This window comes from Miniopterus schreibersii, assembly GCF_964146895.1.
Source record: "Miniopterus schreibersii genome assembly, chromosome: 1".
Lineage (NCBI taxonomy): Eukaryota > Metazoa > Chordata > Mammalia > Chiroptera > Miniopteridae > Miniopterus > Miniopterus schreibersii.
This window is the reverse complement of record NC_138101.1, coordinates 171,396,736-171,421,121: the sequence shown is the minus strand read 5'-3', so window position 1 is coordinate 171,421,121 and position 24,386 is coordinate 171,396,736. Positions and strand designations below refer to the sequence as shown.

Sequence of the window (24,386 nt, the reverse complement as noted above, 5' to 3'; positions counted from 1 at the left end):
AGGCTCTGAAATATTATTCTGTGTACTGATAACAGGATCTGTAAAGAAGGGGTGTCCCTCAGGCAAAGAGCAGGGAGGAGGAAAAAAGACAGTGAGCTGTTAATTGATTGCTACAAAGATATGACTCCCTTACGGTAATCGTCAAGTTCATTTCCTTCTGTCCAACTGCATGGATAGCGAGAATGAATTTATAACATCTCAAGATAAAATTTCCCAAAACCAAGATGAATAGTGTTTAATTGTATCGTAAATAGTATTACTATGCAATGTGCCACTTTATATCATAAAATAAGCCTTTTGTGGCTGGCCTGTATAATATAGTTTTAATGAGAAAAAGAGGTTTTGAGATTTTAAAAATTGACTTTCAAATGAACTTTTGGAACGTGAGCATGCTATTAAATTCCATTTCGTGTGGCACTCAAGCTTACATAATCAGCTCCACACACCTTTGACATCCACCCAGAAAAAAATCCTGAGTAAGAATGGTCTTGCTCTTCAAACTGCAGTTAAAGAAAACCCTTTCTGAAAGCCGACCTTCGTAATGAATAAAACCATGGCATACGGACAACATGAAACTAGGAATTATGCCACTTGTACACCTGACCATGCCACCTGTTCGGACACTGAAAACACTAAGCCTTTTTTAATTATCTGTGAAATAGGAATAATACTCACTTCATAGAACTGGTGTGAGATTAAATTAAAAAATAAGTATAAGAGCTCCTTGAGAGCTAAACTTCAGGGTTGGTGAGGCTGGGAACTCAGTACCAAAACTCAGTATCAATTCTGAAGATGATCTTTTACTCTATCTTATGGTTATTTAAAGATTTCCCCCATCTCTGCTTTTATAATACAAGTTGCACTGTAGCCTGTGCTACAGCTTACTACATCTGCATCATTTGAAGTACTTCATATACAAAGCAGACAGTATAAATATTCGTTTTTAGTGACACGATATTGCTCAAATCAATGGAGCATATCTCTGCGTGTATGTATATCTATTTATATAAAATCTCTCCTAAATGTCATTACTCGGTGATATTTCAGATTTTTTTTCAAAATCTTCCCCTGTGCAGTGTTCCTGCTGCACACAGATAATGCATGCATGTGTGCCTTTCCCCTCTGAGGGGTTTACTTGGCCAAACAACTGGCTGAAGTACAGAGAGTTTGAATAGGGTTTTTTTGTTTGTTTGTTTTACCTCTGGAGGGAAGAAAGGAGATACCATAGGAAAAATTGGTTCCCAGGATTCATCTGGGAGTGGGAAAGAAAGCAGTTCAAGTGTGATGATAATTATATGGTGCTTTGCCAAGACTGAAAAGAAAATGCATCATCTTTGACGTTGTCATCAGTTGTGAGACTAGGGGACACTCAATGACAGGGACCCTGTTTCCTTTATTCTGTCCTACACCTTCCCACTGAATGCGTTCATCTTTCTGACAGTCAGTAAATTCAATTAAGTGGCTCAAATTTCCTTCATTAGGAAATACATTTATGGCTTTAAAGTTCTCATCTCAAATTCTTGCAGCAAGAGGAGAAACATACTTGAATCAAGCTGAGCAGGTGTGTTGAAATCTCTCCCAGGAAGTGCCATTACGAATGTCACAAATGATTCCACTTACCAGTCTACTTAGCGTTAAGTACAACTGAAAGGTCTGGTCTAGCCTGACTGCAATGCCTACTGATTACTCAAACAGTGGCTGGTTGCTAGGAGACAATTACCCCATTGCCAGGCTTTCTGCAACCCTGTCTCCCAGGGCTCTTGAGAACTGTCCACATATCTGTCCCAGAGCGTTTTGGCAGCATCCTTTGCACCTTCTGCTGAAAGCCAGTTAATTATGAGCCTTGTAAACCTGGGTCTTTCAACCACCTGCCTTCATAATAAATGCAACCCACATGCTCAGACTTGAATGGTACCATTTGGAATAACTGTTGTTTTCCCTTCCTTTAATTTACTTCCCAAACTCTCACCTTCAGCAACCAGAATGGACCAGAATGAAACTGAAGTAGGAAATCAGTGGGCCATGTAATGAAAATTGTTTAAATCCACCAGGAAATCAGCTAAAATGTTCTAAGACTTCCTGTCAAAGCCCAGAGAATTCCTTCCTGTGACAGCAGAGAGAAGAGGCCCCTTGCAGCCCATCAGGAGAGTCTGCAGGGAGCACCTGCTGCATGAGGGCTCTAAACACACCCTTTATTTGAAAGGTGAAGTGTCTTGCTTCCTACTGGACAACGTTGTATCTTCCCGTCCCCCTCTCCTGTAATGCTGTGTATGACACTGTCTGCCTCATGCTTACGGGCAGCCCAGCTAATCCTGTTTTAGGGTTATTCGGCCATGACAGGTAACCACTTGTGTTTTTGTACTTTTCTAAAATAGCATTAAAATGCACTGCAGACAGCTTTCCTCTAAGAGAAAATGTTCTGGCTAAAGGACATACCACTTTTTATTTTCAACTGCAGAGGTAACAAAGGTCATTTTGAAAATAAAACCCCTCGGCTTGTGCTTCTCCCCAGCCTCAGACATTGCCCTTGGAGCTCAGCAGCTGTGTTTGGAGACTGTTTCTTAGGAACCGGGCCACACCTGAGCAGACAGACTAGGAAGTGTGCTGCCCGTCTGAGGATGCCCCACTCTGGGCATGAGTCATTTGGGAGTAACTCCCAGCAAAGCCCAAGGGAAGCCCCTGTGCAGATGCGCGGATCCGTGTGTCCCTCCCAGGTCCCTGACAGACTGTTTGGGACCCCGCTCCCCTTTTCCTTGTTCTTCTGAACCTCTGAACCCAGCTGCCTTGCTGTGACCTCTTCTGGTCCACCCTTAGGAGGCTCTACTAAGATGCCCTCTCAAGGAGTGAGAGGTACCAAGCAGATGTGACCAGGGCTGAAGACGTCAGACAGGCTGCTTGGCCACGTACGCAAGCCCTGGATCACACGCTCTCACCAAAGCTCTGCTCACTTTCAGCAGCTTCCCTGGTCCTAGTTGTACCACAGTCATCTGAACGCTTGCTCAGCCTCCCAGTCCCACTTCTGAGTCGAGCGTGTTCATGACACAGTAAAAACTTCTCTCTAGGCTCTAGCTAGCTGCCAAATTATAATCATTTACCAACCCCCGTATGTCTAAAGGTTCCATCTATTTGAAAAAAGCAGTCCACTTCTGAAAACCATTTGATATATATATATTTTTCAGTCAGGTAAACTAAAATGGCTTCAGAAATAAACACTATTTTGACTAAGCACAGTGATAATAATGTATAGAACTTCCACCAGTGGAGACAAGGTATTGGACACACACCAGGGTGTGAAGCTCCCTTTGACATGTTCACACGCACACTCTGACAGGCACACACGTGTGGACACATACACCATGCTGCTCTGCAGGAACATGCAGGGTAGGCCAAGCAGCCTAGAACTAAGATGCCTATCATGTCGTGGTTATGGCAGGTGGCCCAGGGATCATGTACAAGGACATGTTTTTTCCTTCTGTGGCATCTGGAGAGCACGTGCTCTTACCTGCTGTCTTTGGTAGGCAGAGAAAGTTCGTTCCAGGTCTTCAAGATCTAGAATTTTGAAGACCTTTGTATCATCAATTTCAGTCCAAACTGTTCCTTCCAGCTTGTTCTGCAAACATTAAGTTAATAAGCACTAGGGTTTATAGTTATACACAAAAAAGAACAGACGTGGTTATATTTTAAAATGCTGCTGTCCCCAATTTTTCATCCTACCAGATGCTCGAAGTGAGCTGGCTTCCAACAACATGTCATTTATTTCAGAAGCTTTATCACTTAAATATATGAGCTGGTGAGAACCCGAGTCCATACTAGAAAATGAAATCACTTAACAGCCAGGGCTGCATCCCCTTCTGGGATAGCACCGTGAGCTGCTAATGCCCCCCATTAGAGAGGGAGTGGAACAATGGGCTTACCTCAGGCAGCTTGGACCAGTTGAAGGATTTCAGGGCGTTGGTGGGCTGAGGAATGTTTTTCTTCTTTAGTGCCAGGCCCAGCGGAGCACCAGGAGGTGGCATGATTCCCCCCAAGGGAGGAGGCCCTGGGGGAGGAGGAGGACCACCAGGAGGAAGAGGAGGAGGTGGCGGAGGGAGCAATCCTCCTGGTAGAGGTGGGGGCGGTGGGGGAGGAAGGAGGGACCCTGGCACAGAGGAAGGAAAGGGGCCCCCTGGGGCCCCAGGCGAGGGTCCACCTGGGACTGAAGCACAGACGGCCCTCTGCAATGACAAAAATAGGAAAAGAGAAGATCAATGGAAGAGGTAGATTCACTGGATGATTTTGAGAGTCTGACACTGCCTAAAATTACAGAGATATTCACCCCTCTGGGAATGTGGGTGTTAGGAGGCAGTAAATCAAACGGACCTTCTAGGCCTTGGTGGACTCTACCGGGCCGGCCCTTTGTATCTGGCACTCTGGTGCCTGTACAGTGTTCACATGTCTCTCATGTCTCGAACTATTGTCCAATTTGGTTTTCATGAAATCAGTTTTCATTTTACAAGGCTGATGTGATTTCCCCTGCTCCTACTAGAGGATCTGTATTTACAAACACCCCCCCAAACCGCCTCTGCTGCCCAACCAATGCTATAGCAGAGGGAGCCAGTCTCACAAGCAGGTGATAAGTCAGGAGATGGCTCAGGCTTTCTTCCCCAGCCAGGAGCTGTCTGCTCGGGGCTGAGGGGCAGGACGAGGGAGGGCGGGAGCCGCTGCCCCGGGCCTCACCCTGCTGAGCTCGTGGAGCTGGGCCGTGAGATCCGCCACCTGCTGCTTGACTTGCTTATGCTCAGTGGTCTCCTTTTCAAGTTTTTCTTTCATTTTATTTAAGGTCTGCATCATCTCCTCCTTCTCTTGGGTCTTGGCGTCACATTCTCTCTCTTTCTTTTCCAATTTCTGTTGTAGCTCATTGTGCTCTGCACAGGAAAACAATCAGACATGAAAACAAGGGACTCTTCAAAGCCGAAGCGTTTCCTCAAGAAAGAAAACTGACTGAGGATCGGGAAGCTCTTTATTAGGTAAATATTATTCCACTTCTCCATCAAGGGGAGCGACTCATGGGCTCAGTGGTGCTCGTCCTTGGAGGGGGCTTCAGATGAACAACTCCATTAACTACAACATTTTGTAAAAGATGGGAGAAGAGGCCCTAGAGTCCCAGCTCCTGTGGAGGAGAACGGTGTGGAGGAGTCTGGTGCTTCATCAGGCTCCTGTCGTAGAAACAGCCCTGCACCCACACTAGGGAGAATGAGTATTAAAAGGACCTCTTTCCACCAACTGGAGATGAGAAGGAGAGAGGCCCGGGCTCCTTGGCTAGGTTTCCTGGCTTGTGTCCGACTAGCAGAGGGGCTGGGAGGGAGGACCTTGCGTGTGAGGCAACGCTGCGGCTGGACAGCGTTTGTCCCGAGGCAGTCATTTCTCCCCTTGCTCTCAGGAGGCTCCTTGGACGAGAAGAATTTTATGCTTCTGGCAAACAATTCTTAAAATTTGTGAAAGCAAACGTTGTCCTCTCAGCACTGAATATCTTTAGGGCAGTAGTACTGGCCGAACACGAGGCTCACCGCTCTAAGGGGAGGAAGATACTAACTCTCATCTGTAGTTCACTGCGTCCCCAGTCCTGCTGTAGCTGAGCACTGGTGCTGACTTACACGGCCAACACGCCTGCCGGCTCCAGCACTAACAGGAGGGATGAGCTTTGGGAAAGAAGACCAGTGAAGTTTAGGCTGCAGATCTTCATTTCAAATACGTGGCCCCAGTTCCTATTCTTTTTATATCAGTAAACCCGCTAGAGATATAACCTGCTGGGGCAGAGCTATGCAGAGCTGGTGTCTATGTCTGAATTTGATAACACGTTTAAAATTTTGCTTCCTCTGTCTCTTACGGTCCTCCAAAATCAGAGTGTGCAGAGAAGGGTTCAAGACACCCAAACCCTTGGACTGACCAGCCTTGGAGTGAAGGAACTGCTAACTCACGCCTACCACTTCTACCATTTCCTGCAGTCAGACACATCTGAAAACCCCCTCACTGTCTCCTATTTCCCTTCTACTCTGACAGCTGTGAAGACCTGACTCTCCATCACCAGTCATTAGCCTCTGACAAATGTGGCCTTGCCTCAGAACCGCCTGCGAGAGCAACATCTCAGGACCCCCAGGCCCATCCCAGGAAGTCTTTTCTGTAGGCTGGGGCAGGCGTGGGGATCTGTGGTTTTCAAATGCTCCTGAGGTGATTCTGAGGTAATGCCAGGCTTGGGAAGCGCCAGCCTACAGGATTCTCTCCACGAACGGCACCCATTTATCATCCATTTGCTAAGCTTTTATTCAGCACTCGCTGGGTGTGCTGCACGAAAGAGAATTCTCCCCAGATACTCTCCACCTTTCAGGGCCACAGAACTTCCCGTCTCCTCGCAGCCTCCACTCTCTGACTCATCAGCAGTGCCCTCTTTAATACAACTTTGCTACTTGAAGCTCCCAGAAAATAATTAATTTTATCTACTATGTCTCCTTTCACCTGTCTTTGACCTCACTTTAAAAGATCCTGTTCCTCCTACTGACTGTGGCCATCTTCTCTTGTACCACCACAGCCACTGAAATCCTACAAAAGTTCTATCATTTATTGCGCAACTAGCACGTGCCAGACACTATGCTACCGTCCTCATATTCCTTCTGTCCTTCAGTCTCCACAACAACGCTTTGATTTAGGTTTAACCTTCATTTTTCAGAGAAGGAGACTGGAGGAGAAGAGAACAGGACCCACACGATCAGGGGCAGAGCTGAGGCTCAGAGCCAGAGCCCAGCACAATGCCTGACACACACAGGCACGCGATGAGCATCCACCGAGTGAGCGACTGAAGGACTCCAAAGCTCATGCCTGAGTTCTCTCCTCAACTCGCACACCTGAGTCCCCGCCCTGAGGGTGTATCCTTAAAATACCACTCAGTGGCCATGTTCTCTTTGGTATCATTTCTCTTGGCCCTAACTTTTAGTCAGTGTTCTATTGTTTTTTTTCTATACGAGTTCCTAGAATTTATTTATAAAAACAAATGGGCAACCTTTATTTTTTTGAGAGCAATCTGAATTCATATGAGGAACTTGGAATGTCACAGTGCTTCACATTTGGTATTTTCCTGTGTCAGTGGTGGCCCTGCCCTTCTGCTCAGTGGAAAAGCACAGATGTGACAAGAGGGAAGGAAATGCTTCAGCATCTCTTGGATCTTCTTTCCAACACTAACGACAGGGGTGAGTGCCCTTGTATTTCAGGGGCTGTCACCGAGTAACTCGGACAAGGAACAGGAAGACAATTGACAGCGGCTGGGAGTATGACTGCTTTCTCACGGGGCCGACTTTTATTTGCTAATATGTTAAAGGAGGGGAGAAAGTTATATCCATTCTGAGCGGCTGCACAGTGATGGGCACAAATGACCCTCCTGTCATTCAATACTCAGTGTTGATATCAAAGACATATCCAAATACGCAGTAATAGCTGGCCTGCTAATGTTTCATAACATGTATCTACAATGGTTAGTGATCCGCTGCATGATTTCTCTTTTTACAACTGGTACCAAATTAAGGTCATGTGGAGAATTGGGCTGCAGAAATCAAGTGCCCTCTGTTTCTCTTTTCAAATTCGGGGTAATCCCTGGTGTTCCTTAGTGCATTTCTTAAAGCCCAGTGTGCTTTAAGGACCAGCTATGCAGTGGGGGATGGGTTGGGAACCGTAGTCAAGAAAATTTGAATTAACAAATACTGAACAGCAAATATTTCAAATTTACCAAAAAATGTATATGGTTATAGTAAAAGGATACAATTTGGGAATTAGCATGACAACTAAAATAGCTTAATTCAAGAAAAAAAAGTACAAAATACCCATAAGACATGAAAAAGAAAGGCTAGGCACTAAAGTCAGTAAGATGTATCAATGTAAATTTCTGAAATATACAGAAAGGATAGTTAGTTGCCTGATAACCGATAACATGGTCTCTTTTCTTGCCAGGGTCTCATCACTTACCTTTTCTCATTTTTTCTGCTTGTTCTTTCCACTGCTTAACTTCATTTTCATTAACCAACCTGTGTAATAGTTAAAGTAGCATTCATTACAAAAAACATAAAAGGCCCACTGCTAAATACATGCTCTCTAGCTACAAAAATAGTCTACTGCAGAGAAAACCTTCAGCATGCCTGAAACCCATCTCAATCCAGCTGAGACTTAGATATAATACATGCCTATATAAAAGAATTCATATTTGACCTCTAAAACATTTCAGTTCTCCCAGCTGCTATTTTAAAGTAGGATTAAAATAAGTGTCTTACTTAACTGTCACTATTATCTTACAGACAGTAAAATAAGAAGAAACTTACATCCGTACAACATTCTTAATATTAAAGTTTTCCAAAGGCGTGGAGTCCGGGTCCTGTCCTTTGTCATTCTGGATAACTATTTGCTGTATAATTCTATCTAGTAGCAGCCAGTACTGAACGGTGTTACCACTTCTCTTGTCTAAAAAAGAAAATAGTGGTGGAAAATACTTCAGGTTATTTTTCAACTAGAATGAATCTTTTTCTCAACAGTGGTCACCCGAAGGCCCAGCCACAGAACCAGAGAGATGTTTACGTCTGGACCTACGCTTCCCAAAGTTTCTGGAATTCAGATCTGCGATGACCATTTATTTGATTGAGAGGAACTTTCTACCCCTTTGCTGTAAGGCATACATTTATTTTTAAAATCGAAGTAAGTTACAATTAATTTCATTTTGAGAACTTCACGACACCCCACAGGCTGTGTGGAGACACACTGGGCTGTCACAAAACCAAGGTCTGAGTCCCCAGTGTGCACCCAACCTAATCAGCACTGTCGGGAAGACACAGCCCTTCGGACGATGGCCGAGCACTGAAAGATAACTGTCACAAACACTCACAAGGCATCTGGAGGCAGTGGTGCAGGATGGACATGAAGTGAGGATATGCTTCACTGTGGGTCAGCCTCTTCCTGGTGAGCTCAAACATCTGCGTCGCACTTTTTGTGTCTATGTGAACCTGTTTCACACGCAGAGGAAATCTAAGTCAAACAGCCAAGTTCCTCAATTCCCACAAGGCAAGGTAAGCAAACCCCAGGCAAACTGCAGCTCATCCCGCCGCTCAGGGAGCCAAACAGAGCTCTGAGGCTGCTCTGAGCTCACCCTGCTCCGTGTCGACTACGACACGCACCACGATGGGAAGCGCTGCGAGCTGATGGGCCAAGCCACAGTAACTGTAAGCAGACGTACCAGTTCAAATCTTTTGGCAAATTCTAGTTCATCTTCATTGCGGAGCATTTCAAAGAAGTCTAAATGCCTGAAAGACAATTAAAGAGAAGCAACTGAAAGTAGAACGCCCCACAAACAGGCACATGGGAATCAGGTCTAGAGAATGGATTCAGGGCTAACGCTAAAATCCACACCAACTTCTCCACACTGCGTGCTGCTTCTTTCCTCAAGAAAGTCTTAACAAGGGACCCCGTTAGCCTAATAAACGCTCTGGTGTGAGGACCGTGTGACACAAGGGCTGCAGACAGCTCACGGAGCGGCCTGCACCCCAGGGAGAGCGTGCACTGCGGGTCGCAGCCTGGCTTACCTGTCTAACGTGGAATTTTCGTGTTCCCTTAGTTTATCGATGACAGGCTGAATTCCTAACATCAAAAACTCATAGCGAAGATGAAGTCTAAAGTCCAAACTCTCCTGAAAGTGAAAGGGTGATAAAACACATATTTATGCTTTTTAGACCGCATATGCAGTAATCTTTTCAAAAAAATATTCTTTAATAATGGATGTTTTACACTGTGGTGCAGAAGGTTCTTACCACGCCCGCGCCCTGGCTCAGCACCGCATTGATGAAGGACATGATGGCAGTCTTGAGGCTCACTTCATCCCGATACCGCCCTGTGCTTTTATCTAAGTCATTAATTAACGTCTGCCAAGGATACAAATATAAAAACAAAAGACTGAATCATTACTAACCTTCCACTCATTTTGTTAATTTTTCTATATTCAGAAGTTAATTTTAAAAATTTTGTGCTTAGTCAGAATTACACTGATACATAGAAAGCCACTTTTTAAAGGTTAGGCCTGAAAATTCTTTCAAAATTCTTAATATCATATACATTCATATGTATGTGTATACAAAGTACAAAAGACTGTGCTCCATTAACTCTGCTTGCTGTTTATATGTGAGTATAAATATGGTAACATAATCTCACTGTTTATACTGATCCTAAATCAAGAGTGACAACCTGTAAAATTTTCAGGGAACACCTCATTTAGTGGATTCAAAAGATGTGTGCTCGCTCTATAGTGTGTAGGAAGCAGGGCCACATTTTTAAGTTCGGTAAATCCAAAATCCCAGACTGATCAGCTACAGAAAGGATACTCTACTCTTTGGTCCTAAAACCTAAGGGGAAAGAAATGCTCGATGTCATGGTGTGAGTAACCACCACCAAGGGAAATCTCAAGTCATGTTCCCCCTGTGCCGGGAAAGGGCCTGTGAGAGGGGTGAGTGCAGAGGTGGAGGGGAGCACACCCACCTGAAAGCGGGTTCTTTCGCTGGCATACTTCTGGTAGTGCAGCATGGCCTGCAGAACCTTCTTGTGGCCCCCGGGAACCAGGCACACGGCGCCCAAGATTTCCAGCACAGCCACCTTCGTTTTAATGTTCTCTGTGCTCAGACTCTGAGCAATTACATTAATACTCTCAGAATGAGCCAGGACATGAGCCCGACCTTGAGAGTTGTTCATTAGCGCTTTTATACATCCGATCAGAGAGGTATGTATGCGAGACTCTGAGGTCTCGTAGTCCATGGTCTTTAGAAAGTTGAGAATACATGACAGGCCATCCAAGTCGATGAATCTGGTCACAAACCTGTCGGGAGGAGGTTGAAATGTATTAGACTTACATCTCTTTGGAATCTTGCAATGGCCCTTAACAGAAAAGTTCAGTGGGTGGGGAGCAGGAGAAAGCAAGAAGATGCAGTTCCTAAGGTACCAAAAGGCTTACACTGATGAAGTCTTCTTAATTCTGGCCTCTTCCTCAGCACAGACCCAATGGTCAGGTCTAACCAGGAGTGTGAAAAAAAAATCTCCATTTGAGGTAAACAGATCTCAACTGACACAAAGAACCAATTAACAGATCATATAACCACAGAACATCAGGAACAAGAAAGCACTCAGAATATCTGCCTTAGGTTAAGCCACCTGCCGACCTGGGTTCTTGTAGCACCCAGCCCCCTTGCACTTTCACGTGCTGACCACTGACTCAGGCCTCATATCAGTGAAAGTCAAAGAGAACCCTTAAACCCAGGGTATTTGCTTATTAAACAAATGATAATCTGTATCCCTAAGGTTTTGCTGCAAAACCCTTGTTTTGTGTGGCATGCTACATGGAATCCAAGTATATAAAATAAATAAAAGTAGTACTTTATCAATAAAAGCAATATTAATTTTATTGATATTTATGGTACTTATTTACTGTAAAGTCAATGAACAGGAATAATTCACAATGTACATCTGCATGTTAAGCCTCTGAAAAGTTCAGAAGTAACATAACCTGTTTATCTGACTACCCCAGAAATTTCCAAACTTATTGAGTCTTGGACCCCCACTGACATCTGAGAATGCAGAACACACCCAGAGGGAAACACTGAGCTGGTTAGGATAGGCTAGAAAACCTCTGTCACACAACTACCTAAGATTTTGATGAACCAGTAGGTCTTTTCTTAGCATTTTATAGTCAAATAAAGGAAGTAAATTTTTATTTTCCAGCCTTTTCACCCAAACACGACCCAGATATAGCCAAGCTGGTTAAACCAGTTGGCCTCATTCACAGCACTGGTGCTAATGAGGTGCACCGATGAGCCCAACACCCCAGCAAACCTCGGAGGCACTAACGGAGAATGAGGGTGCTGGAGGCACGCAGTGGAAGCGATTACCCATCCTCTTTTTATTAAGTGTTTCTGAGATAAAACTCAAATGCCATAAAATTCACACTTTCAAATGTACAATTTTGTGATTTTTAATATATTCACAGAGTTGTGCAACCGTTGCCACGATGTGATTTCAGAGCACTTTATCAATGTAATCATCCCCCAAACCCCGGCAACCACTATTCCTTCTGTCTCTGTGGACTGGCCTTTTCTGGATATTTCCTATAAATGGAATCATACAACACACGGTCCTTTGTGCCTGGCTTCTTCCACTATGTGCAAATATTTTCAAGGCCCATCCACACTGTCGGGTGTATCAGAACTCCATTCTATTTTATGGCTGAATAATCCATTGCATGGATATGTCATATTTTACTTATCTATTCATCAGTTGATAGAATTTGGGTCGTTTCTACTTTTTTGCTATAATAAATAATGCTGATATGAGCATCTGCCTACATGTTTTTTTGGAGGATGCTTTTTCATTGTCCTTGGCTATCCATCGAGTAGAACCGTTGGGTCACGTGGCAACACAATGCTTAACACTCTGAGAAACTGCCCGACTGTTTTCCAACGTGGCCGCGCCACTTTTCATTCACGCCGGCAGCTAACGAGGGCGGCGATTTCTCCACCTTCACACAAACACTTGTTAGTCTGTCTTTTTTTATATTTTAGCCATTTTAATGGCTGCTTGCATACCTTTAGTTGAAGAAGATCAATTTATTGAACGTTCAGTGATTAAAGTATTTCATCCATGGTTCAAGTGCATGCTTTTAATTTACGACTTCCTCAAAAGTTTGGCTATTGCAGGAAAAAAAGCAAAAAGAAGAGAGGAGGAAGGGACAGCCGAGAGCAGAGAAGGAGAAGAGAAAGAGGAGAGGAGGGGAAGGGAGGGGAGGGGAGAGGGGAGGGGAGGGGAGGGGAGGGGAGGGGAGGGGAGGGGAGGGGAGGGGAGGGGAGGGGAGGGAGGGGAGAGGGGGGAGGGGGAGTGGGGAGGAGGGGAGGGGAGGGCAGGGGAGGGGAGGGGGGAGAGGAGGGGAAGGGGGAGGGGAGGGCAGGGGGCAGCCGCAGCACCAGGAGACGTCACCTCATGGGCTTGGTCCTCAGCGCCGTCTTCAAGCTTTCTATGGTCTTACTCCTCTCTTCCTCCTCCTCCCTCTCCAGCGCCAGCAGGGACTTTCTCTACGCGAGGAAAACAGAAGTTACCTCATCCCATTCTGTATTTTAATTACAGTACAAGCAAGACGAACCCACAGATTACATGCTACTATCACTTTTAATACGAATGAATAATAAATCTGTAGCTAAGATTTACGGCAAGCCAAAACGCACCAAGAATTCCACAAATGTATCTCTACTAAAAGTTAGTTCTTTCAAATTGTAAATAAAGCTTTAGGGAAATGTTTAGAAATCTTAGTAGAGATTAAGTTGTCCAAATGTTTGTATAACTATCCCATAACCACACTCTGATGGAGATATTACTATTTATATTTGATAGAAAGAAGAGTGGGCCTGTAGTTAATGACAACATCCGGGCAATTAAAGTTGGTGACATTATCACGGCACCACACTGATGTGGGCGGCGGTCCTCCCACCCCACCTCTCCCATCCCTCAGACGCAAAGTTAGTCTTTTACATGCTTTGTTCCACCACATTATTTTTCAAAAGGAAGAATTAAATTGGACTTGATACTAAGATGGACAGTTCCTTCAGAGGAAATGCTTGTTTTAGGAATGACTCAACATCATTTGGGAATCAGGACATGGAGGGGTGTGTGTGTGTGTGTGTGTGTGTGTATACGCGCGCGCGTGTGTGCGTACACTCTGCCTACCCAGGGATCTGCTAGAGCACTGCTTCTCAAACTCTGGCGTGTATATGAACCACGTGGAGTCTTGTTGAAATGCAGGTTCTGACTTGGTGGGTCTGGGGTGAAGCCTGAGGTGCTGCATTTCTGACTAGTTCCCGTGTAATGCAGACACTGCAGGTCTGTGGGCCTCACTCTGAAGAACGAGACTCTAAGGAAGCAGATCTCAGTTGGTATTATTAAGGCACGAATGCTAGTAAAGCTCAGATCTGTTAAAAAGTATTTTCCGTTCCTTTCACCCCATGATCACTTAGTTATACAAAAAGTCTCCCAAGTCTTCTGGCCCCAGGTGCCTCTACCCATGGAACCACTGGTCCCTTGCCTTCATCCTACTCTGAACATGGGCTTGTCTAGTCTCAGTCTTTTTATCTGTTACCAATACTGATAAAATGCATGGTGGGGGAACAGATTGGGGTATTGAAGAAAAAAAGTTTGGCTCGTATCCAAGGTGTCCCAATGATCCAGTCTCTCCCTTTCTTTCAGGACCACAAATCATCAAGGGGGGACTTAATTTTTTTCAAGTTAACAATATCAGCATTAAGTAACTAGATGTTAATTACAGCCTAACTTTGACTTCACAATTTGGAGGGTCAAGCCCAAAGCAAACAATGTATCAGTATCATTTATGGCAACTGAAATAAAAACCAGTCAAGTCTTGTTTTTTAAACTGCTATTGTTTCTGCTAAAGCTGTCCTCCTGCTGGTGATGCGCCTGGACAGCTGTCACCAGAGGATGGCCAGGGAAGAAGCTGTGTGCAGAAATAGTCAGTGAATTCCTTCACAGCTCTGTGCGACCCATCCCCTGGAAAACTGAGCACAAATCCAGCCAAGTACGTTTAATCTCCTGTGGGACAGCTGAACTCTAGACTCCTAAGCAACCCCTTTGAATCTGCAGCTTAGAATCAAGCCTTTTATGAATATCATTCTTTGTTCCTAAGCTTAATCACACAAAACGATCCCCAAATTAAAGACTCGCATTTTTTATTACAGCTCACTAATACTGAGAGAAGATGCACATATTTATCTTAACAACCTTGAAGAGGGTGGGACGCCTGTATAAAAGTAGACTACATTGAATAAAATCTCCCTAGCAGAGTTGGGAGATTTATGAAAAGTCAAGAAAATTAAACTGGAATTTCCCTTCCCAATATAAGGACCATTACTTTCCTCTCAAAACAAAAGACAACATGCTCTTTTTTGAACATGATACGAGATTTAAATCTAAGATTGTTTGTTGTATTTGGAAAGCTGAGGATATTTAGATGAATCTAATCTAATATTCTAATGTGACTTTTCAAAATGAAGTAACTTATAGAAAGTCTCAAGTGTTCAAGCTTCACATTTAGGAAGAAGGCTTATTTGCAGCTTTTTACAGAAAAGGGGGACATGCCTACATTTCTGAAGATGGCTGCTCCACCAAACACCCAGTACACACGTGGGCACATGCAGGACAGGCTCCGTGCACCCTCTGTGCACCGAATAAATCCCTGCTCACATGGGAAGTGGGCAGAAGGCAAGGGTAGCCTGGCAGAGGACCTTCTGGTCAAAGCTGCTACAGTCAGTATACACTGAACATGCAGGTCTAAGAGAAAGGCAGAGACGAGGCACGGAAGTCCTTCCAGGCTGGGAGTCTAGAAGCAAGCTCCGGCCTGAGACATTGCACTGGTGTGAAATCAGTAAGCCAGCAGGCTGGGCATACTGAATCCCATCTCACATCCTTCCACCCTGAGAGGGCACGGAGAAATCACAAAGGAAAGCCCTGGTCCTCCTACAACCTGTTGGGCTGCACTTTCACTATTCTGTATTTCACTCTTTAGCAGATCATTCAGGGGTCCTCTAAAGAACAAAGCACTCTTGTTAGGAGGCTTACGTAAGGAACTGAACTTGTTCCACAAACTAGTAAGTGCTGCAGTCCTTGACCCGGGCTGTTTATCACCCTCAAGCCATTAAAGAAAACAGATGCCTGCCCCACCTCAGAAAAGTTGGGGGTGGGGTGGGATTACCAGGCCTCTTTTACAGGTTTTTAACCCAAGTTAGCGAGAGGCAAATTGGAAAGGGGTCTTTGAGCTCAGGCTGATAGGTTTAAATTCCAGCTCCATCACCTCTTCATTAGATGACCTTGGGCAAGGTAACCTTTCTCTGACACTTGGACTCCTTATCTATAAATAGCACTTACAGCATAGGTTGCCTGTAAGCCTTTAAAACATGTAAAGTGCCTGTTACACTGCTTGTCACAAGATGCACACTCAACAGCAGTAGTCGTGACTGACACTGAAGACAAAGGATGGTGACAACGGTAAACGCCCCTTCAACAATGTCCTATGCCAAGAGCCAGTCTCGCTGCCAGGCCATGAAAGGATCTGAACAAACCCTGTGCCTTCCAGTCCCCAGGGACAATGCCTCAGGATTTCTGCTGTGTGTTGCAGAGTTTCTCTAATACAGTTATCAGAGAGACTAGCCAGAGCTATGGGAGGAGGCGGTGGAACAAATGCGGGGAGAAAACCAGATCCTTCAGCGAGCTCCGGCTCATCAGGCCTCCTTCCTCCTTTCCGCACGCAGGAGCTCCAGGCCTCGTTAGTTCCTGAACCGTTCGTGCCTTTACCTTTCACCCTGGAAAGACGCTGTCTGGGTCCTTAAAGGAGCATTAGGAAGCTTTCTTGGGTGTTCAACACATAACAGCAGAGTGACCGATAATTTAATAGCCTTGAGGTTCTCTTGGAAAGGGCTCTGGACTAGAAAGCAAACGCAACTGAAATGTCCACAACTCGTGAACGTAGCCAAGGGCTGCCCAAGGAACTGGACGAAGGAGAAAGGAGGCTCCCGAAGGAGTTCCACACGCTGGCACACTGTGGACCCTCAGCAGGAAAGGAGCCAGGTCGACTCCGGGCCAGGTGTGGACAAAGTCACGAAAGGACAAATTAACCTAACTGCCCCAAAATATGCAGAAAGAAGAATCCGCAGTGCTTAGTGCTCCCCCACTTACAGAAGTGAATCCATTAACAGAGAGGCGGCTGCCCTTGCCCGGCACCCAACAATGCCGCCTTCATTAGAAAGAGACGGCCGGCCCAGCAGCTTTTTCCCTAACAGCAACGAACAAGAATTCAGAAAATAACCTTTACATGCAGGAAATGTAAATGGCTCTAAATTATCATGGTTTAAGCGGAAGCACAGAAAGTCCCTGGTGGTCATCACAGCCTCACATTCGGCTAATATATTCATACAAACGCTGAAGTCACCCTTTTCTCATCGCTGCCACTGCGTGGGCTGCCTCGTGTCAGGGTTTGGTGGTTATCTTCTGCTGCTTTCTGCTGTGCACTTAGACTGGGAGCGCGTGGGGCAGAGCCTCTCTGATTTACACAGCCCTGCTGGCGTTCACCAGGCTGTTTGTTATTTACTGTGGGACAGCAGAGGCAGCCCCTTCACAGAGAAACCTGGAAAAGAGGAAGTACTAAAAGCCAAGGCCTCCGAAAGTTTAGCAAAAGTGTGAATGATTCACATATTCTGGTCAGTTTTTAACTTTTGCAGCAGCAGCAAAATGTTTGCTTTAAGTGATAAGAAACGAATTCTCAGTAAGGACGCTGGGAAAGGCGAGAAAGAGGTTGAGGAAAGAATTACGGGAGACAGCATAAGCTCAACGCTGAATCTAACAGGGCGACTCTTAAACGTGAGTGTCCTCTGAGGCAAAGGCCGTTCTACTGGGGACAACCTCCTGTCGTTACCCAGAGAGGATTTAAGGCTCAGAGGCTGATGAACTGTTTCCCGCGGCATATGCAGCTGGGATCAACACGTGTCCCTCAAGCTGCTCAGAACGCTGACATCGCAGAGATACCCATGTGGCCAGAATGTGTATTCAGACACTGAGAAGGCGTTTTAAGCAATTACTGAACCAAAGATACAGGTACCAAAGATTTCCCAAGGACATCTCGGTATTGTTATTACTATTACGCCTTTTCATAACACCGCTCATACCATGGACTCTTTTTTTGTTATTTATATGAGCAAGAGTACCTTGGGGCCCAGTAAACTCAAGAGCCGAGGAACTAATCAAATTCTCAGTAAGAGAACAGGAGGAGAGCAATGAAGACCGTCACTGCACTATTTTAAATGGTATTAACTTTTAGAACAGTGCTGCCGGAACTAAACTCCAAATAACTGTTAAGAACGGTTGCAAGTTTAAGTTGAACAAAAGCCAGATTTAAGATTACATTTCCTCTTATAACATTAAACTCACTTATATTTGAAGGTGTGCTGATTTTATTTAAAACATATTGGAAAAAATCATTTTGCCAAGTACCACTCCTCCCCCGAATCCCTCACCGCCATCCCCTTCCCCCAAGATTGAGCATTTGGAATGGAGTTTGGAAAGGTAATGACATTTGGTAGTTCTTACTCAAGTGAATTTGTTGTGTAACTGTATGCTTTGTACTGGACTTGCATTTTAAACCGTGTGTCAGAGAACAGAAAGTATACCTACAGCAGCCATGGAATTGAGCTGATCGATGTAGAATTCAGGCCAACTTGTGGCTCCCTTGTTTTCTTCTTGATCCTGAAGAGAAAAACAGAAAGGTGATAAACCACCAGAAGTCTACACCCAAGGGCCATAAGCACATCTGACTTCCCAGAGCATCTAGACAATGGCCCACACAAACCATCAGAAGGCACTTAAATAGAAAATATTTGTAAATGTTGGCTTTCAATCACCAGGCTGTCTACCTGACTAGGGTGGTCTCCCTGATTCAATTTCCAGGGAGTGCTGAAGTCATTTCAGTGGGAACTTAGCCACACATAGTGCGAAGTTGTTTTTCTTCAGGGGCACGATAACATTGGGCAGGGCACTGTGTTTGCTGCAAGGACAAAGGACCCCTAAGTCCTGTGTCACACTGAGGACAGTACTGCTGGACTATTCGTCTGTATGAAATCCACAAGAGAGGAAAAGTTGTCTTAAAAAATGACCACAGGATTTAGCTAGCTGTTAACTAGACTTTTTCAGTTAGTTTATTCAGACTCCAGAGCAGACAGTAAAAATTCTGAAGGAGGGTTTCATTTAATGTGACCAAAACTAGGTGCTGCTTCAGATGAGGGCAGAGAATAAAGCCTGACACTGAACGGAAGGTAATAAATGAACACACTTTAGTCCTAGGCCCAGCCCTCAGGCCATGACGGATTGTGAGTTTGGACAGAAAATGCAATGCGTCTGAGCTGAAGAGAACCGACACCCAAGGGATTTGGGAACTTATTCCTAAACGGCTCCAGCCAGTCTTGTCTTACAAACCAGAGTGACCTGAAGCCAGCACCAGGGCCCCCAGGGATTCCATGGATGGGAGGTCTGTGCCAGACTGAGCCCACACCTTCAAAATAAATAAATAAGTGAATCAGGCAGCCCCACTGGAGCATCAAGTGGGTCAGAAGATGGCATTGTGGTTGGGGATCTCGGTGCATGTTTGCAAACCTATATGCTGCAAGTCAATTGTGAGCAAACAGACTCGAAGAAGAAAATTCAGCTATTCTCTAGCTTCACATTCAGAGAGCAGCTTAGTACAAGTGACCCCCTTGCAGAAGATACTAGACCAGGTCCTCCTAACTGCTATCAGACAATGAAAGGAGTTACTATCTATTTATTGGTGCTGGAATCCCAATCCTCAGAACAGAGTTTCAAGGTGGGGCTTTTAATTTCAGTCCTATACTTTCCCTTAAAAACAAAACACAAAACCCCACTTTCTGTAAACAATCTTTCTAGTCAGGTCTACTTGGGTAAGATAAAAGAGACGTAATTTCAAAACTATTCTTTAAGTAGTCACAAAAAGGGGGCAAAGTAACTATTGGTTACAGTGCCTTAGAAGCTGGCAGTAACTGATATCTGAACTTGGGCAGTTGCATGAATTTTATTTGGAGACTGAACAAGCCAGATGATGGGGAAAAAGGCTTCAGCAGCAGCTTTGAAGTTGGGCTGGATTACACTTCCATGGTTTTAAAAAGCTTAGGAAATCTGATGAGTTTTTAGAAGAGGCCTTGAATATTATTTAATGTGTTAATAAACTAGCTAAATGGTAGTGTAAAGGCTGAGCCCTTCTCTCCTCTTAAAAGGGAGCAAAGTTAGCAAAACCCCACTGTTACCAATGTTTTCAACAAGCCAAAACCCACAATGGTATCCAATGGTATTTGAACCTATAAAATGAAATAGAAGGTGCCAGATCTTTTATTCCCCCAAACTAGGGCAAATTTCCAAAACTACAACAAAATCACACCCCATGTTTGGGGTCCCAGGAGAACCTGTCTGTTGTAATACAGCTTAATAGTCATGGCTATGGAACAGAAATCACTTTAGAAACTGAAGGTTAATATATAGAGAGAAATCGCTACACTTTGAAAATGCTTTAATAATGTAAACAAATTAAGAGGAGACCTAGATACGGTAGTCAAAATAAGAGGAAGACGTATTTTTATTTCACATGCCTCAACGCTGAGAAAATCAAGTGAGCTCACATATGTGAAAACTTCTTGTAAATGTACCAAGTATTATCACTATATTCCTGGGGGGCGATTCTCAGAGTTCTTCATTCTATTAACCCATCTCCGGTTTCCCTGCACGATCCTGGTCCTTCTGCAGATGTGGCTTCCGTAGCTGAAACTCACATCAATGAACTACCTACTCTGCATGGCTGCCAGAGCCTCAGTTCCAGAGGCACAGAACAGAAGGAACCGAATGCAGTGGTTCCCTGGGAGTCCCCTGAGGAGCACTGCACACTGAGACATGCCCAGGCGGGCACCCTCCTAGGAAGTCCGTGAAAGAAACTCCTGATGGAGCGCAATGTGTACAATATCCCTTGGAAGGCACTTGGGTCCTTGTTTCTCCACCTCTAACAGTTATTATTCTTTGAGCTGTCTCAAGTCTATTTATTTGTTCTAGAGAAACAAATGGAAAATATACAAGATTGTATACATTGTATAAAGGAAGTTATAATGGAAGCAACAGCAAAACCCAACACACATATAGCTTATGTGTCAAACACTTTTCTAAGAACTGTGCTCTTCATTTAACCTGCCCCTTGAGGTAGGTGGTGTTATTATACTCATTTTACTAAAGAGGAAACGAGAGGCAAAGAGAGGATACAGGCGAGTTGCCAAAGGTCACCTTGCTGAAATCTCAGAGTCAGTAGGAAAGAATCAGAGCAACTTCTCTCTAAGATCAGACCTCAGATTAATCACAAGCAGTACACATTAAGTGCAAAGCTGGCCTCTCTAAACCACTTCACTATAAGAAACTCAAACATGGCCACTTCTGTCACCACCAACGACATGCATTTGAATCCTCAGTCACTCACTACCTTGGGTGACTGACAGGCAGGCAAGATAAGTAACCTCTCTATGTGACCTAGTTTCAGTTTCCTTATCTGTAAAATGGGTGCCTACCTCATAGGGTCATTGGGAGGATTTAAAAAGTTAACACAAGTAAAAAAAGCACTGGGAACAACAAAACACAGAAAACATGCTAAATGAAGGTCAGCTAGGATGACAATGAAACTGTTCCAGAATCTCTAACTGTGGCCACTCTAAATCCTTGTTACTAGGGCTGAAAAATTGGAGCAACCGGTTTGGAGGTAAATTTTTGACAGTAATTGTTCAAATTTAAAACACACCCTTTGATCATGTAAGTCTGCTTTCAGGAATTTAGCCCACAATTACATATTTAGCCTTGCACAGATATATATTATATTACAAAGACTTTTTTCTCACTGTAGTGCTGTTTGGATTAGCAAATAATAAAGCTAACAAACTGACGGGGAAGGTTGAATAAATTACCTTGTAGCAGTAATAAAGAATGAAGTAGAGCTATGTAATGATATTTAAAACAACCAAATATATTGAGGTAAAAGTGCTTCAGAATATTATTTCCTACCTGTAGGAAAAATATGTATACTTTATACAAAACATTTCTGGAAATATATACAATAAAATTTAACAATGGCCACCTCTCCACAGCAATAGGTCTTTTACTTATAAACTTTTGTACAATCCAAACTTGTATTTTGCCAAACACATGCACTATTTTCACAATTAAAACAGAAGTTCTAAAGCATTATATGTTCTGTTGGGACGAGTGCTTTGCTTTTTCTGATGTCCTGTGTAATGTGCATTGAGTCAGGACCCTGCAACATTTGAGGTGTCTGTTCTCCACCCCTGGGGCACCCCTCTACTCCCCACAGCAAATATTTAAAAACATTTCTCTAACTGTCTTCCTCTCACTGGATTTTCTATTTCTACAACACACTATAATCCTAATAGCAACTGTCTGTGCAGAGAAAGAAACTATGATTTGAGCTAAGATTTATGCACCCAAAGCATGCTAAAATTTTCTAAATTTCCACTTACATATTTGTGTGGCAAACAGTCTCTTGGTAGCAGCTGAAGTCTTTCAGTAATATAAGTGGGACTCAGAGTACAGTTAAAAATTAAGTTTTTAAAAATAACAGCTTTTGAAATTAACACAGGACAAACTTTTAATAGGATCATTTCCCAAGTAATAACATGTAAGAACTGGTAGAGTTTTTCTTCAGTGTAAGATGCTCTTCGTAAGGCCCAAAATAGGCTATGCGAAGGTCAGTTGATGGTAAAGGACATGCTCTGGGGTTGTTCACAAGACCACAAATCACAGACTGAAGCAACAAGCACTTGGCCAGCTAAAACTATAAGTCTCCATGTGCTCTGTTATATTCTGATGAGGTTCCCTGCCTGGATTGGTAACAAGCCTCCAGCAGTGTATAAGAGTACTATCAGCCCCAAATAGTAGGGACATTTTAAGGTTTAACCAAATAAATTTCAACAGCAGAAAGGTATTATTTTGATATGATAGTATGAAGTAAATTTCATTCTGAGAATCTGCAGTACAGAATAAAGGCAACTAAATAATAATAAAAACCTGTTCCATTTGTCAAGAAAATACTATTAGAAAACATGTTAACTGTGATCATTTCTAGGATCAAGAAATTCTATCCCTTGGTAACATTCAAAATGGTCAACACATTGCATTAATTTGTCATTACTATTCTGGATTCCATGGGCCCACCCCCATATACTAATAAATAAATTCATTCTTACCTATAATTTTTAGAGAATTCTAGTCAGAAAGAGGCAGGAAGGCTTTATTCTCTTAGGCATGTCTACATGATATGTGTGGCATCTATTATACTCAAGTGAGTGATAGGAAACAGGAGTCAATGTGGGTGAAACTGCATCGAAGGAACAGGAAACGAAGAGCAGGTATGATGGAAGATGGAAAAACATTTTGTGGAAGCCCTTGCTAATCACTTCTGCTAACTTTCCCCTCTGCCTAAGTAACAGTGTAACCAGCATCTCCTCAAAAGACAGCCACAATGAAGTGTGGAGGAACAGCCTAGAGACCAGCGGTTGGAGAACTATTTCTGGAAAGGGCCAGGTAATAAATATTTTAGGCTTTGCAGACCACACAGTCTGTTGCAACTACTTGACCCTGCCACTGCACAGTGCAAAAGGCAGCCACAGACAGCACTTAAACAAATGAGCAGTGCTGCATTTCAATAATACTGCGCTTATGAAAACAGGTGACTGGCCCGATCCGGCCCACAGGGCACAGTTCGTGCTAGGCAGAGCTTGGCTCTAGAGAGGATGGGAGTACATCAAAATTCTCACTTGATCACCAGCTATTTTCCATGCTACTTCCTCTTTTTGAGGCCACTCTATCTCCAGTAAACCCCAGCTGTGAGCTAGGATCAGCCCATGAGGTGTTTGGAATTTGCCCAGTAACCCGCACTTTTTCTAGAGAAGCAGCTGGAGCTACCATGCCTGACAAGTCTACCTTCTTACCAAGCTCACTTCTCCCTGAGAGTGGTTAAAACAGCATAGCATCCCTTGGCCCTTTATATCCTGATGTTAGCCCCCAGCTGCTTCTGTCTTATTCATCTTTCTTGGGAAGAGAAGAACCAGCAGGCCCACAAGCCTGGATTCCTGAGACAGTCCTCCCAATACTCACCTCTAACCCCTAACTGTAGGCTGAAGCTAGATCCTATATCCGGAGCTTGCCAAAGGGTGGCAGTTGGTTTCAAAAAATAACTCTTATGTTGTCACATTTCAAGAGAGTCATGTGTTTCCTGGGACTGCCAGTCCTGGTTACATTTTTTGGTCACTGCCACAATTATATATCAAGTGCATCTGTTGCCAAAATCCGGTTGGGACCACACAGAACAGAAGCCTCTTCATCCGCCCGGAAATCCAGTGCGTCCTCCCAAGCTTCAGCACGGCAGTTATTTTCTGGGAAGACTGGAGGGTGACTTTGCAACAACAATGGATGCCCTAGCCAGTCTGGCTTAGTGGTCAGAGCATCGGCCCTCAGACTAAAGGGTCCTGGGTTCAGTTCCGGCAAGGACATGTACCTCGGTTGCAGGCTCGATCCCTGGCCCCAGTTGGGTTGCATGCAGGAGGCAACCAAGTGATGTGTCTCCCTCACATCTATGTTTCTCTCTCTCTCTTCCTCAGAAAACAAAAACCAAACAAAACAATGGCTTTCATATTTGGTATTTAGAATCATGGAGGAAAAGCAAACCTCTGTCCCCATTTCTC

General features: G+C 44.1%; 1 protein-coding gene across 5 annotated transcripts in view; it reads right to left on the bottom strand.

Annotated features, from left to right (window-relative positions):
- DAAM1 (dishevelled associated activator of morphogenesis 1) overlaps positions 1-24,386 on the bottom strand; it is a 152,645-nt gene that overhangs the window by 33,952 nt on the left and 94,307 nt on the right. For all 5 annotated transcript variants that reach the window (XM_081120013.1, XM_081120014.1, XM_081120016.1 and 2 more), the window contains 12 exons: positions 18,268-18,339; positions 13,018-13,112; positions 10,537-10,870; positions 9,816-9,926; positions 9,591-9,694; positions 9,245-9,311; positions 8,897-9,014; positions 8,340-8,478; positions 7,990-8,048; positions 4,717-4,904; positions 3,915-4,214; positions 3,503-3,610 (listed from right to left, as the gene is read on the bottom strand). In XM_081120013.1, coding sequence (XP_080976139.1) covers positions 3,503-3,610; positions 3,915-4,214; positions 4,717-4,904; positions 7,990-8,048; positions 8,340-8,478; positions 8,897-9,014; positions 9,245-9,311; positions 9,591-9,694; positions 9,816-9,926; positions 10,537-10,870; positions 13,018-13,112; positions 18,268-18,339 — 1,695 coding nt within the window. The remainder of the gene's footprint in view (positions 1-3,502; positions 3,611-3,914; positions 4,215-4,716; positions 4,905-7,989; positions 8,049-8,339; positions 8,479-8,896; positions 9,015-9,244; positions 9,312-9,590; positions 9,695-9,815; positions 9,927-10,536; positions 10,871-13,017; positions 13,113-18,267; positions 18,340-24,386) is intronic.